The 16599-nt window shown below is 42.2% G+C and overlaps 1 protein-coding gene across 4 annotated transcripts in view; it reads left to right on the top strand.

Annotated features, from left to right (window-relative positions):
• The window catches only part of SLC6A7 (solute carrier family 6 member 7), a 454425-nt gene extending 438752 nt beyond the window's left edge, over nt 1–15673 (top strand). For all 4 annotated transcript variants that reach the window (XM_078653584.1, XM_078653587.1, XM_078653585.1 and 1 more), the window contains one exon: nt 11374–15673. In XM_078653584.1, coding sequence (XP_078509710.1) covers nt 11374–11583 — 210 coding nt within the window. In that variant the 3' untranslated portion in view covers nt 11584–15673. The remainder of the gene's footprint in view (nt 1–11373) is intronic.
• Nucleotides 15674–16599: the final 926 nt, after the last annotated feature.

The following is a 16599-nucleotide window of genomic DNA, read 5'->3' on the forward strand; positions in this document are numbered from 1 at the left end:
CTGACTGGTACACACAAAAGCTGCCTTATCAATCTATTTTCAGCCATTATCAAAGTTTTTGGGTTCATGTGACCCCACATCCCAGCCTCATAAAGGACTCTAGCAAGTGCCTGGTGCATGTATAGTTGAATAACAAGCGAAACAAACTTACAATGGGACCCCTTCTATAGGTTCAGTATCCCCCACTTTGCTGCTCCAGTTTCAATCTTCTTTTAGCAACTTGCGATGTCCAGTCTAGATTCTCATCTTGTGTGATCCTCAGATAATCAAATTGGTTTACCTGCTGTAGGGGAACACCATCCAAAGTGGGATTAGACAGTGTGGAGGGACAGGAATTATATATCTGGTTTTAATTATATTAATTTCCAGCCCCATCATCTAACAGAATCTGCTAAAACCATCAAGAAATTTCTGGAGCCCCATGGGTTTCTTTGATAATAAAAGAGTATCATCAGCAAACATGAGGGCCGGTACCCTCATGCCTGCTAGACATGGGGCATCATTGTCACATCTTTTTTAAAAACCCACTAGATCATTTAAAAACAAAGTAAAAAGAGTAGGTGCCAGAACACAACCCTGTCTAATGCCAGGCAAAACAGGAATGGGCTCTGTGATTTCGCCAAGCTTGCCACATCTGATTGGCGCATAGTTATTCTGGTGCAACCTCTCTATTATATTATGCAGGTAAAATGGGATACCAAATTCATCAAGGCAATTCCACAGCCGAGTTTTGGGGACCAAGTCAAATGCAGATCTAAGATCAACAAAGACTCCGTAGACCTCTCCTTCTCCAACCTTACGATCTTCAAGTAAATCAACAGCAGTCTAAAGACCTGGTCAACCGAGGAAGTATTGGCTTGAAAGCCCACTTGGCGGGGACAAAGTGAGTTGCTCTCCTCAAGCCACTGCTGAAGCCTGCCTAATATGACCCTACTAAAATGTTTTTGTGTGGTATATAGAAGGGTAATTGGCCTATACTTGGCAGGATCCATAGGGCAGCCTTTCTTCTATATGAGAAAATCTCTGCCCCCGGCCACGTTAATAGAATAAGGACCCCATTTAGAATAGCATTAAAAACCATCGTAAAATAGGGTCCCCAAATGTTTTTTTTCTGATATAAACAAGTCTTTGGGGATCTTATCAATGCCAGGCACTTTGATTCTGATGGCCTCTTCTACCTACATACACTCTATCAGGGGAAAGTCATCTATAACCCTCCCATTCCCTGGATGCAGAGGGATAATTGAATGTTCAGGAACTGGGTCCTCAACAGGTTTAGCTTCGTATAGATTGATAAAATAGGCTACCCATGCCTCTACTGCCACAGTATTAGCAATTTTGGATCCTCCTTCCCTGTTTCCCATGGCAATTAAATTCCAAAATAAGGTTGGATTGTTATCCTTTGCTGCTGCTAAGAGGAGTCCCCAGTTTTGACAATCCCATTCCCACTTTGCCCTTACAAGGGTGGTTTTGTACACAGCTCTCTTTTCCTGGATGTCTTCCCTGTCACAGGACTTTATTGCAATGATCAGAGCTCTCTTGGCCATAGTACCATCTTTGTTGAACCAGGATGGTACGCTACTCCTTGGCCAATGGCTTTTGGCTTCACTGAAAAAGTCCACCTTTAAACTAATAAAGAGAGAATTATATACGGCTTTAATCTCTGGTGTGGCTGATTCCTAAAAAGGCCCAGGCTTCAGAGTGCTAAAAATCTCCAGAGCTTGGAAACCTTGTTATATATTGATCTCAGGGCACACTCAGACCTAGTTACATCTGACCACTGGATTCTTTGTTTATTATTTTTTAGTTTACGCCTCTCGCCAAGTGGTTGTGACTGAGATAGCTGGGTTTGTAGTGATGGAAGTTCCAGATCCACCTCAAGGGCATTATGGTTGCTATCATGACCATAATGCCCTTGAGCGCCACCATCATGTCCTCTAAACGTGGCCAGAGTTTGCCATCTAAGAGGATATAGACAATAAGGCTGGTGCTACCAATTCTTTTAAAATTGTTGCTGCCATTTCTGTCAGATTTTGTCCTTCTGTTGCATGCTCGAATCATGTACTTAAAGGTTAGGGCATTTTGTTGTATCGCCATGGGGGACCACTTTTTAATAGGGGGAATATGAGAAGTGGAGGAATTGAACAAGTTTTGTCCTCTTCCAGGAGGGAGTAAAGGTTAACCAAATCCAGGGGTTCAAACTGAAAATTAAAATTGTGCCCCACTATTTTTTACACATCTCGGTGGAGCACCGTTATGTGAGATTAGCACTTCTATGGTGGGGGATTCCTGATGCTTGGCAGAAGGTCTTAAATAAATGGTGTAGATGTTGACTAAACATCCATTAGGTAGGTTAATAGATAGACAAAGAATGCCCTCTGCAACAATTTCTGACCCCAGCAACTTACATCCTGCATGCCCCCCAATCCAGGTCAAGAGTGTCCCAGAAGGTCTTCCCTTGCCAAGTGACCTGGCATTGGGAATACAATTTGTGGTGTTGTGGCATTTGCAGTTAGTACTGTGGGTCTTAATGCTGGCATAGCTGAAGCAAGTGAGAACTGAAGGCAAGTGACCGAGGTCTTCTGGGTGGGTAAGTGGACAGAAAGCAGCATTCAATGATGAAACCCCCCAGAGTCTCACACAAATATTGTTGTATTGGTACCCTATTTTAACACTCACAATGTGTTGTGCATAGGACAGCCATAGGATTGCACCTCCTCTCCCGGGCGATCAAAGGGCATTGTTCCTTGGGGCCTATGCGGTACAGGTTGACCAACACAATGGACAATAATGAAGCAATGTGCTTATTTCCAGGACATAAAACATCTATAATTGCAGCATCTATCCCGCTGTTGTGTACTTCCCACTAATCCATAGGATCTGAGCATTTGTTGGACAACATAAACTTTGGGTGAGGTGCCTACACTGATTCCAAGCATCCCTGCAAGATACGTTAGCCTAGAGACTAGCTAGCTCACAGTGCCACCATGAGCCCCTTAACCCTACCAGGGAGCGAATGATTTCTGGTAACCATTGAACATGACAACCCTGACCCTTCAGGGATCATAGTAACAGATCCGAACCCCTCGCTCAGTCACTCATGCAATTTTGCTCTCAGATAAATATATAGAGAATACACAGTGTGACATTTTCAATATTTCTATTGAAGCAATATTACTATTGTATAAAATATATGAGCTGGAATAATCAGTAGGCAGAAGCAGATGAAAGTCATTACAAGCACCAAAAGAGTGAACAGAAGATACAGTCCTACCATGGCTCTAAAACAGTGTATATATGCAGGCATATACAACAAGGTAGTAATCAGGCATACTTCTACTATGCGAACCCTACTCAGTGTGTGTACCTAGAGTGTGTGTAGATGTAAAGCCAAGAATCCCCCAAGGGATGTTCTAACCCCATTACCTGGCAGGAGAGAATGTAGGGACCCGTCTTGGTCACAAACTGGACACCCCTCACCGAGATGCCAGACCGCTGCGTGGTGATTTTTCAGCATGCAGAAACCCTTGGTGTCACCTGAAGTACTTCCTCTGCTAATCCTATGAGATTCTGATTATTTATAATAAAAAGCATCCTCCACTTATCATTTGAACATTTGTGAGAAAAGACCTTGTACTTCATCGTGATAATGTTATGCGAAGCCAGATGGGTAAGCAGAAGGAGTTTCAGAAAAACTAATCCAATGGTCACACACGTGAATATGTGCAAAAGGTCACAGTAGTAATGTTATTGTGAAAAAGAGGACAATGTAAGAAATGAGCAGCGTCACTCGGGCACATAACACCGCTTTCTGTGGAACACTAGGAGGGGTGGGGTTGTGAACAGTGACTGTCCTTATCATGACGCTTGCATCTAAATAGTTTTTCTGAAATCCAAGAGGTAGTGAATAAAAGCAGCTTTTGCTGCTTAAGTGTAAGTACAGGACCTATAAAGGTCTGACAGTAACCAGAATTCTTGCCCTGCTTTGCATTTCACAGTTCGACATTAAAATGAAGTGCACTTGTCATCCTAAGACCTAATGTAGAGTTTGGCGGACAGGATATTCCACCAAACACATGGCATAGTACCTGTATGGTGTGCAAATGCTGCTGCAGTCTCTAAAGAAGAACCACCATGATGATGGTTCATCTGAAGGCACAACAAATGCCCCTGGCCCTGTAGTGATCTCTGGCTATGACAAGTGGTAGTCCATCAGGGTGGCAGACATAATGTCCTTTTCCATTCCCATGCATAAAACACATTGAAAGGATTTCTTCGCTTCTTTTCCATGTAGTGCTACAGCTTCAGTCTTGCCCTTCCGGGTCCACCTATCATGATTTGGGAGTACATCGGAGAGACAGTCGGTTAAAAGGGTTGTCGCCCTCTCAATGAGGCCCAGGAGTGGATACATGAGGAATACTTCTCATTGGCTTTACCACTTTACCAGTTTTCATTATTTTTAAAAATAACTCTTTAATGCTCCTTCCACTTAAAGGGCTGTTCTCTTATCCCTTTTTGCTTGTGAGGTTGCAGATTGTCATTTGACGGTTGTCACGTAGCCATATATCCGCAGCTGGGAGTGTCAAAATATGAAACACTCATCCACTTTTGTGAAGTGCAGCAGCAGAGTGTGGGCAGACTGTAAAAGAGTCCTAATGGAACGTGTGATATTAAAGCGACGTCAATGGCCTTCTTTTCTGTCAAGCAGACATAACTTTGAGGTCTTGTGCATTCCACAGCATTCAGCTGACCTGACCTGACCTGACTGTAGCGCCTGTGGCACCCAGTGCAGCAATATTTTTTGCCCCCACCCCCACCTCCTCCTCTGATTCCTTCACTACCACCAGCCGCGGCGGGTAGTAGGTGTAACTGCAGGGCGGTGACGCGGGGAGGGGGAGGGGCAGGGTGGGGGGTAGTAATGTATGGATTACGGACTTTAACAGGTAAGTAAACATATAAATAAATAAAACAAATTTCGTTGTGTGCACTGCATCACCAAATGCGATGCAGTGCGCGCAACGAAATTCGTTTTATTTATTTATATGTTTGCTTACCTGTTAAAGTCCGTAATCCATGCATTACTACCCCCCGCCCTGCCCCTCCCCCTCCCCACGTCACTGCCCTGCAGTTACACCTACTATCGGCCGTGGCTGACTACCACCTGAAAAAAGTGCCCCTCATCGCTCAATAGCCCTCTCTTATGTACATTTAATTTATTTTAAAGCGCTAGTAAAGGCTGGCTTTACTAATAAGGACGTACATCTACCCAAAATGAACCCTTTTAGTGACATTATGAATAGATAATAAAAGACTAGGGGAAAAACACATAACGTCCTAACCTATTTTATGCAGTTTGCATGTAGCTCTTTGATGACAGTTCTTAACAGGTACTGATTTATAGTAGGGCTGTGTCTTATGAACTGCGTTAACAAAAGGATCTCTGTGACAAAAGCAGTAAACCACTCAGCTACCCACATGAAATAAGGATTTGTAATCTGCACGGTACGTGTTCTTTACAGCAGGCATATGAACCCACTGCCCTACTTTATGGAGAGTCAAAAACTGCCACTAGACAAACCCTGATCTTTCTCACTTACAGACAACATTAACCACAAGAACTATCTTGAAATTTTTATTGCTGCCTGAAAACTGGACGCACAAGGAACTCTGCCACAGGAGTTTTTAAATCATAAGTTTTTGCTAAACACAACGCCCCCTTACCGCACCCTGAAGTCAGCACCCCTTTCCCAGGTCAGCGCCCAATGCACCGCCCTAAGGCCGACCCTGATATATATATTTATTTATATCTTTAAGTGCCTAGAGGTGGAGTAGTTAGGAACTTATGAATAGTTAAATCTATGCATTCCTGTATGAATTTAACTTAGCACAATATTTTTTCCTCGCTAGTCTATTCTCGATATTCTTTTATCACAATATTCTGGGCTCAATATTCAATATTGCAATCCTTTCAAATGAAGTTGGCCAAGTGCATATCATCTCTGATACTCATTCTAGATGGATTTCTGGCCTGCAAGAAAACATAAGACATCATTTAAAGTCAGACTATCACACAGAGTACGTCCGGCTGTAAGTAAAGGAAAGGAAGAGAAAACTAGAAGTCGTGTAATGTCAGTAGAGCTGTGAGGGAAGAATGAGAAATGAGGAGAATTTCCCTTCAGGATGAGAACCCTCACTCACCGCTAGGTGACATGCTTCATCATATGGGTTCCCTCCTCACACCGAGGTGTGGGCTACAACTCCCCGAGGGGAGAAGCTAAGGTGTTTTCTCAAGTTGAGCGTTTGGAAAGAGATGAATGAGGGGCAGAGTTCAAAAAAGAGTAGTGATTTAAAAATGTCTATGTGGGTCCACTAATTGTTTATTGGGTGGCCTCAAGGACATGGTTAAAAAACAAGAGGACTAGGGATTAAACCAATATATCCCTAAATGTAGGTCAACATGTTTCTGCCATGAATTGGTCCCCTAAAGAGATCCAGTGGTATTCATCTGGACCTTTGTTAAGTAGTCACTCTGCATGAGTGCAAACATATTTGTTAAATATACTGGGCACCACAGGAACAGGGGGGTCAGGTGTTCAACAACCCAAGTAACTTCAAAGGGGTTCATCTCTTCTGAAAGCCAAATAAAAAACAATCATGACTTCATATTCTAACATTACCAAAAAGAAGCTTGACATAATTAGTATTGGTTTCGCATGCCTCAAAAGTGATGTATCAAACCAACTCTCCAAGCTCTAGATACGCCACATTGTGCCCAACTATAAAAAAACAGATCACAGTGTCTATTTCATATACACTTGTGTTTATATACATTCTAAACTCATATAACATCTAGAACAAATTAAAAAGGCCCATGTATCTATTGCATCACAACAGGAAATCCACATCTTGTGTCGGGTCATCAGACATTAATTGAACCCTATCTTGCACACAACAGTATCTTTTACAAAGAAGTAGAGATTGCTTTTGTGTATACAGGTGCCAAATTAATTAGTGAGGAAACGTATTTGTACCTTAGCTTATCATGCAAGGTCATGCTTTAGTTATATCGGTTTTAAAATAAATGAAGTCAGGCCACCCAACTTTGTACCAGCTGCCAAATTAGTTAGTGTGGAAAACTTTTAGTGCCTCGTCTCATCTTGAGAAAACACCTCAGTCCTCAGCTCCTCCCCTCGGGGAGCTGTAGGCCACACCTCGGTTTGAAGAGGAAACCCATATGATGAAGCAAGTCACCTAACGGTGAGTGAGAGTTCTCGTCCTGAAGGGAAATTTTCCTCCTTTCTCTTTCTTCCCTCACAGCTCTTCTGACATTACACAACTTCTGGTTTTCTCTTCCTTTCTTTCACATATAGCCGGACGTACTCTGTGTGATATTCAATAATTTGTCGGGATAAGTAGCCCCTGGCCTTCTTCCGTCCCTGGTGATCCTTTGTGTGTAGAATAATCATTAAAAGGCAAGCAGAAATAGGATTTCCAAAAAGAATTGGTAGTTGACCTATGCACCCTACCCTCGGTTCCTCAGTATCAAATAGAGCATAAATAAGTGCAGTTTTATCTAATGCAGTAAAACACCACCAACTCTGCTCTCGGGTCATCATTTTCAGCAGATTTAAGGCTGATGGCAATGCTGTCAGAGAGACCACTTCTTCGACACCACTCCTGCAACAGTCTTTTCTGTCCAGGTCCTCCAAGTCAACTCTGAGGGTCTTTAGCAGAAAAGGTCCATCAGTGTCCTCCACACACTAGGGAAATCCTCCCAGCACATGGAGGACATCACTTATATTATTTCCAAATAAAGACCCAGCTGTGAATATCTGTCCTCAAAATAATAAAAGTGAGGACTGATCCTTCATGTCAGCATGGCAGGCTTGCCATGTTTTTTCTTTTTGTCCGAAAGATCAGCTATTGCCATGGATGCAAAAGCTCTTTCCTGGGAAACATTAGATTCAGTGGACTGGCCATGGTTAGGGTGTGAAGGTAGTAACTCACTTGCACCAGCTGGGTGGTAGATGGCTAGCGAAACGTTAAATGACCACCTTAATTAAAAAGAATTGCTGCTCAGTGGACAGTTATTGGGTTTATTGTTCAGTTTATATCTAACCCAAGACCAAGATTTGACTTTTTCTAAGGATGGCGTTTAATTTTTGATGTTTCTCAATAGGTTTGAATAGAGGTTCTCAAAGATTAATGTGGTCTAGGTAGAGTGGACATGGTACAACCAAGGTTGATCAAGCTTCCCTTTAGGGCCTGAGACATTTTAAGGTATTCGTATATGGTTCCATCTCTTCTTAATCCATTTCGAAATCTAGGACAAACAGATCTCAGGCAACTTTCATGTTCAAGAATGTTCAGTATCATTTTAAGTGCAGTGAATAGTGCTAGACAATAATCTAACTTCAAAAGAATGATTTCCCCTTAGCCAGTCTCCTGTAGTTGGCAACCCCAAAAAACACAGCCCCAAGTAGGGCTGCATAACACTCTTTATCAGGTCGTTTCTTAGCTTCTATGATAGATTCCTTTTCACTGGGCAATGTCTTGAAGGTGACTGGCTTGCCTGACATACAGAGATGTGCTTTATATCTGGGCTGTATGTTGCTTTGAATTCCTTGCCTGACAGATAGTTAGAATCTCTGTATTTTGCCAAGTTTGCCAAGTTTCAATGCAAATGTTTTGTTGCCTCTTTTTTGCTGACCATCCTGACTTTCGTATTTTTAGGAAAGATCATATCAGAGGACTGGATGTGTCCATGTCCTGCTTGAGGTGTGATCTTCTTGCGCCTGTGTCCTCTGGCAGTCTGTCTCTAGGAGCTATACATTGGATGTGCCACAAAGAAAACAAAGATCTACCCTAAAGGAGATTTTGTTCTCCCATTTGGGATATGGAGAGTAGCACTCCTTGTACTAAGCCATCTAGCTTAGCATGTTGGGGAGACAGAGGCGTAATCTCCTCGTACCATCAAGGAGCAGTGTGAATTCCTCCTGCTCGTGGTAGGACGTGTGTCTTTTCACATGGAGCACGTTTCATGGTTCATTACTGGATCCATCTAATGTCCATTGAATGATAAACATCACTGTTTGTTTCAAGACAGTGTAGGAACTGGTTCAATTATCCACTTTATAGGTTCTTTGGTCACAATCAGGATGCCAGTATACATAGTTCAACCGTTAATGCATCCATTATAAAGATTTCTGTGTGAGCTGAAAGTCACTGGTTCAAATTCCAACAACTTCGCTCTACCTTTCATCCTTGTGAGGAATTTAAAACAATTACCATTGAGTGTTAATAAGTTCGCTGTCGGTCCCTAGTAAAAAGAATAGTTGAGTGTGTTATGTAAGTGAAGTAATTATCAATACCTCCTGACCATCTTGTTTCATACACAGAGTACCCTATTGATTAAAACAAATCTTAATGAGTTCTTGACTAAACAACCAGAGCCAGCATACCAGCGGTAGAGCGACTGGACCACAAAATTTACCAGCGTAACATCTACAGTCATTAACATTCTAGACCACTAGAAAAGTTGCAGAACATTTATTTGGTCTTCTTGACTTCAAAGTACCCTGCAAAAGGGACTATGAGCAAGTCTCATGTGAATCATTTATGATAATCTAGACGCACCTGCGACTTTTGGGTGGGTATCTAGGTTTACAGAAATATTCCGGCCAAATACCCTGAAGTGCCCAGCTACGTCTGCTTCAGGTTGTGCCTGCACTTGTGAGCGCAGGCTAACCAGTGGCGGATGCTATTGTTGGGGATGTGAAATCTCTGCTCTGTCTAGACCTTCATACTTGCAATTCAGTTCAGACACAGCTATCCGTGGAACTTCGTAACGGCTTCCACCGGGTGGATGGTATATTTCTAAGGCCTTTCCTGTGCATTCAGCAGTGAGAGGGCATGTCTGTTGCTTGTCCAGAATTTGTGACTTTTTCGTGGTTGTACCCTCTCAAATGGTTGGTAGTATGTTTGCACTCCGCAACCTTCGTCCACCATGCCCAACTCAATGACATTGCAGCGCAGTTTTGACAGTCCATTAAAAATCATCGTTAACACGTACTCACATATCTGAATCCAATCATTGACTTGTAAAGTGAGGAGATCTGCAGGATCTTACGGACTGGTATCTTCTTTTCGGAGGGTGTCATGCAGCACCCTACTTGACTCTAAAAATCTTGTCGCCAACAATGTAATCCATGCTAACTATTGTGGGATTAGTGCTAGAGCCCTGCAAAGGAGTTATACACATTCCATCAATCAATACATTGGGAAGGATCTAGTGAGTGTTTCTGCCCATGTGGTTGAGAATATATGGGTCTACTCTTCTGCCGACGCATTCAGGGACTCCATGAAGACTGAGAGGGCCTGAGGATTCCTTGATAATGTCAAGTGCTAAGCTGGCCGTGTGTCTTTCCAGGGCACCTAGAGTGACACCTTACGAGGGGCCTGTCTTCTCGGCTTTAGTAGCTGCCCTGGTTCTTATCATTCCCAAGTCTAGACTCTAAATGCTTTGCAGGCCCAGCCCGGTCTTTCTCCCCAGCCTGGTACCATGCAGTCTTGCAGGTCTACTTGAGGGGTTCTGGGCTGAATCTTTGTAATGATCACCTGACTTTTTCAGCTGCCAACTTATTTGCCCTTTCTGTTTGAACCTATTAGCAAATCACAGGTCCACAAAAAGCAGTGGGTTTGTTTCCTGGATATCAGCAAGGTATTGATGCACATATAAGAACAAGGTTCAATAATGTATTTTTCCACAATAACGGTGCTACCTGCTTCCCATTCATCAGCCTTAAAAGTTCTTTGGAGCATCATACACCCACGACTTACCCTCTGATGCATTTGCTTCATGGAGCCTGAACCACTACTGGACAAGAATCATTCTCCAATACCTCTATCTTTCATCCCTATCAATTCCATCATCACTTCTGCTTCGCCAGAAAGCAATAGGATAACTATATCCGGTGCTCTGCCAAGAACGTAGCTGGCACACCTCAAATGCAAACTGAAACCAAGCCAACCACACCTGACAGATCCTTGCCACCACAGTACAAAGTTCCTATGCCTGTTATACGTGCATTTAACTTCCATGTTCTCTACTGATGGTCATACACATGCCTTGAAGTATAACTCTTATTGGACTGCCTTAGGTCAATGAAGTAGTAAGGTTTGCTGAAGGAAGGATTTGGATGGAGCCAAATAATTGACTCTCATGTAATTTACTTTTACTTTCTATCTAGTCATTTTTAACAACAGAAATAGCTGCATAAGACAGTATATATTGAGTAATGTAGACTGTTTAAAATGCTGATGTTTTTTCAAGTACACCAAGTAATCTGACAAATCAAATTTTCATCTCAACAGCGAATTCGACAAGCAAGTAGACCTGCCCTGGACTGGGGGCCTTCTCTGGAGGAGAACAGGACCGGCCTGTACGTGAACACCCTCGCCGGCAGCCAATCCCCGAAGCCCCTCATGGTTCATATGAGAAAGTATGGGGGAATCACTAGCTATGAAAACAGGGCCATTGAAATTGACAAGGAGATCGAGGAGGAGGAGGAATCCATGATGTAATGGTGCAAGAGACATTGTGCCTGAAATGGAGAAAGAATACATCTTTACATAGTGTCAGTTCCAGACGTTCTGGTGTATTGCCATTGAAAAAAACAGTTTTCATGTGGCGGGGCTGAGATGGGGCGGGGTAGTCTTGTAAAGAAATGTTGTATTTATGTCCCAGTGTCTGTGGCATTATGTCCCTATATTTGGTGACTTTGTTTTAGCTGTTACTGGTCTACTCTTGCAAAATGTACCATCCAGGATGTTGTCAGACACCCCGAGCTCTCTTTAGACCCACTGTGCAGGTCCAAGTGGGTGTTTCCTTGGACTCCATCACACCCACTATGAACTGACAATCTGGCTTTTGACTCCAGCCCTGCACCCTCTGAGAAGATAGTTCCTTCTTCATAGACAACTGTTTTGATCCAGGTAACATTTTCGAACTATGTTTATCATTCAATTTTGAGTCCTGTTTGTTTGTACATTACAAGAACACAAAGGAAAACATAGGGATGTGTATGTGTCATGGGGATCTGAAGCTTCAATTTCCCACCAGCCAAGTGTGAAACTAAAATCTCTGTTAGCCCAAGAAACCCACTCATTATATACTTCTCTGAATATTCTTAAGAAAATGGCCTTTAATAAAAAGCACAAAACATACCCTTAGATACTGTGGACAAATAGTACTGCCAAGGGACTATTAAGTGACTGTATCAAAATGGTGATGCCAGTGTTTACATTTAGAATACCCTGCAACTACCTTCTCATTTGCAAACTTTGACCCGATTCCTCACAATGTAACTTACAACATTATTGGAGGAGCTGCTATTGGGCGTAGGATGACAGATCATTTGTCAGTGTGTTGGGTCACTGTGTTAGTAATAGATGTATGTCCAAGCCAAGTCAGTTTGTGAAGTTAAAGGTCAGTCCATATAAAACAGATTTGGTGATGAGAAGAAGAGCACACATAAGCTGTCTTGTGTCAAGCCATTGTCAGGCAATTGCTCTATTGTTCTCGCTTTCATTCACCTCTGTTGAGTCAAATCCTTTGAAAGGAAAACTCACCTGTCTATGGTAGGAGAAAGACGGTTATGTCAGTTCTGTACATTGGGTTTCCCATTCCTCTACATTTTTGTTGAACAATAGGGTGGTTTGAACTTCATTTTGTAGGTTTGGAGACTAAATAAAAATAATTTGTGCAGAGGATTTCTACTAACCTTGAAAAAATTATCTGGGAGTTCTCTCCCACTACTCCTACACCACGACAGGGTATGGCTGACCCTCAAGTAACCTTTGGTTCCCAGAGGTGATTTTAAAATCTACAAACTGGAGTATCGGAAGAGCAAATTAGACAGTCACCATAATATCAGTTTAAATGTTATTGTGTGAGAGAAGTGCATTAAGAGTGTGAAAATAGAACAGACTGATCACCTTCCTCTGAATAAAAGGGGATCAGCTTCTATGAACTGATGTCATTTACAGATCCATTTTAATATGAACTTCAAACTATGACATCTAAATTGTGCTGTCAATTGCCATTGAAATTGTATTTAAAATTAATGAGTATTTGGTATTTGGGGTTATCAGTTTTCCCTGTTGACCCACGATTAGTGTAATTCTTTTCCTTACAAATTTTTTTTTGAGATACTGAGACTTGTTGGAAATGTTTTTTTCATAAGCCACTTTTGACAGTGCAGGAAGATATTTCTTGAATAATTCCAAATTGCACTGAAACCCCTCGCAATGTCATTTTTCTTGGATTTCTTCTTTGAATGCCTTGCATTATTCTGGGGGACATTCAAAGCTCCTAATACTCTGATACAGCCTCTAACCCGTCCGAATGTAAGCTGCCAAATCAATGAAAAAGGCAAAATAAAGTTAGGATAAAGTTTTTTTCTTTAACAAGAATAAAAGGTGCTGCTTACTGCTGAGCTGTGGAGGAACTGGACTAGACTTTCAAGTTAGGTAGTTTCTTCTACCAATTTTTTGCTCCACAGGTTGCAACGTGTGCAATGAAGGCTAGTGTATTGAAGAAGAGTTTTAAGGGCACATTCATCAAGCTTTTTACCGGTCTGTTTGCAACCGTTATAAAGGCATTTCCGATGCATCAAACCAAAATGAATTTGCAAAATAGGTAATCGCGATTTTTGCAATTACCTATTTTGCAAATACAAGTAGGGAATCGCAATTTGTATTTCCCTAAATGCAATGCATGAAGCATTTGAAAAATTCACAAAATTGCATTTTTCAAAGTGCCATGTGGTGTGCACACACATTCCCTTAGGGCATGTGTATGCACCACATGTGCACACGTACCTGTTTTGGGGGTGCATCAGGGGAGCCTTAGGCCCCCTAGCACCCTTGAAATTGCATTTGCAATTTGCGATTACCTATTTCATAATCACAAATTGTGAATGCTTTCCCATTCATTCCTATGGGCCTCTAGGCCCATTGGAACGAATGGGCATGCATTCCCTAATAGCGAATCGCACTTTGTTTTGCGATTCCTACATAAATAAGGAATTACGACTCCTAAATAGCGATTCCTTATAAATCGTTATTAAGGAATCGCAATTCCTTATCTTGATGCATGTGCCCCGTGGTGCTTAATTTGTAAAAAAAAAAAAAAAAGAAGTAAGTGCCTGGGCCCTTCTCATGAGCCCACTGCAGCTTGCACCACCCATTGCCTTTGCCAGCACTGCCAATGACAGGAACAAACAACTACTTACCATCACACAAATGACTACAACTATGAACATTTCCGGCCACCCAAAGCTGTACGAATAGTGTGGCAGCAGAAGTTATTCATTTCTAACATATATTCAGTTATTAAACGCTGTTGTTGTGCTCATCTCGAAATCAGACAGACTGTGCCACCATGTGGTGGACTGTCATTAGTGCCGGTGTTGAGATTTAAGTGCCGGAGCTGGGCACCAGAAGGCAAGGGGTCAAATTAAGCTCTGTTTCACGATATTGTTGGTTGCCACTGAACTCAATTCTGGAGAGATGTGATCTGTTGAAATGGAAAAGCCAACATCCTCTAACACATCCTGGCTATGACAGGTTGTCATTGCAGGGAAGAGATGCAATTGGTTTCAAAACATCTAGTCCTTTTGAAAAAGTTTGCTGATGTTAAACAGGCTTCCATAAAGACCGAACCATGTGATTCCTGAAAATATTGAGATACCTTCTGCTGGTTAGAAAGAGGGAGAGATCCTCATGTGACTGAAAAGATGGAAAGGGCCTTAGATTGCTGGAGGAATCGAGATGTCATGCAATGAGTTTAGGAAGAGAGAAGGAGTGAGAAGAGTTATTGGCTCCAGAGAGTGAGGGGACCCCAACCGGATGGGATCTCAAAGTGATTAAATCCAGTAAGAGAATGGGAGATGATGCTAACAAGGACTAACATCTCTGATGATGGTAAAAAGATGTTGCCACTAATGAGGAAGAAAGAAAGGGCCAGAAATATATGATGAAATGGATGGAATATGCAATGGCCGACAGAAGAGAAAAATGAATTACCTGTGCTGCACAATGTCACTCCCCTGCTCTTACACCACTTTGTGCCAATAGCATGATTGACTAAAAGCCAGTTGGTAGGCTTGTGAAATTTTGAAAACGCATTGTCTAATCAGAAAGCACATTAAAACCCTTCTTCCACATTTTCATACATTGAGGGGACTGTTCCTAATATGATACATAAGCACATAGATAAACCCTAGATTGCATTGTACCATGAAAATAAAAGTGGTATCACTGACTTTGTCAAACAGAACCATTAATTGGACTGATCATGGGTCACACCCAGAGATACGTTGATTGACAATGAAATCAGGGGATTTTCCGACATGCCTGTATGGCTGGGAGAGAGCCGGTAGCAATTCAAACTCTTGTGAGATGTCAATGATTTTTCCAGACTACAACCTGTAGGAGGTGGAAGCTGTGGGGAAAATAATACACTTCACTGGGTGGGATGTCTATTGGTGAGGAGGGTCCATTGTTCTAGCAGAAATCTAGCAATGTTACTGCAATAACAGAGATGTCTTCTGTGTTTGTGTGTTACAGCAAATAAAGAGCCCCAAGCTCTCCACTTGGGGTATAATTTCTTTGCGAGGCTGCTGACTTTACTTGATTACTTGTAGTGGTGCCCTGTATACTCTCTGACTTTACTATGAGCATGAAGTCACTGCTGCATTTGAGCAAAGCCTAAAGTGCTCCATATTTCCCTAGCCACCATGATCAGCTGTTCTTGCTTTTCAGGGGACAGACTGTTCGCCTGATTCTAGTGCCTCCTAATGTAGCACTGCCTCACATACAAATAATGTTATGTCTTCCAACAGTTTAACAATCATCAGCCTGCATGCAATCTCAGAAAAGCCTCATCTCTAATCCCATGAAAATTGACCTTGATTTAAAGCTTCCAAATATTACCTCTCCTTTTCTTTCATATGACTCTCTATTTATTTTCCACCCGCTGCATGCCTCCTCTCTCTGAGGTCAGCTTACCCTAGGCAATATGCATGTGTTCCTTAACCGCATGTGTGCGGGCGGAATTCCGCCCGTACGCTGGGTTTTTTAAAATCGCATGTTACGTGACGAGCTGGGCTCGTCATGAGCGTGCGAGGAGGCTACCTCATGACGAGCCCAGCTCGTCATCAGCGTCGAAGGGGTTAATTCCTGTTACTGTGTTTCTACAAATAGCCCACACCTCATGCTAATACAAATACAAAACACTCAGCAGTCTGCCAGTTGTAATTCATACAGGGTGCATAATAATTTTCCTTACACCGCTTGACACTCTTACACTAGTAGTGTAATAGTTCACAGCAATATACCACCCATCATCAACTGAACAGGCATGGAATTACTGAGGATATATGCCACATGTCACTTGGCAATGAAGGAAATTCCTTTAGTCCACCACTACAGATCCCAACAAGTCCCATGCTTTGACCACTTCTTGACGTCTCACATTAAGAATCAAATACAGGATGATATTAACAAAGTCTATTTCAGCAGATCTCTCCACCGTTT

Source organism: Lissotriton helveticus, chromosome 7 (assembly GCF_964261635.1).
Source record: "Lissotriton helveticus chromosome 7, aLisHel1.1, whole genome shotgun sequence".
Lineage (NCBI taxonomy): Eukaryota > Metazoa > Chordata > Amphibia > Caudata > Salamandridae > Lissotriton > Lissotriton helveticus.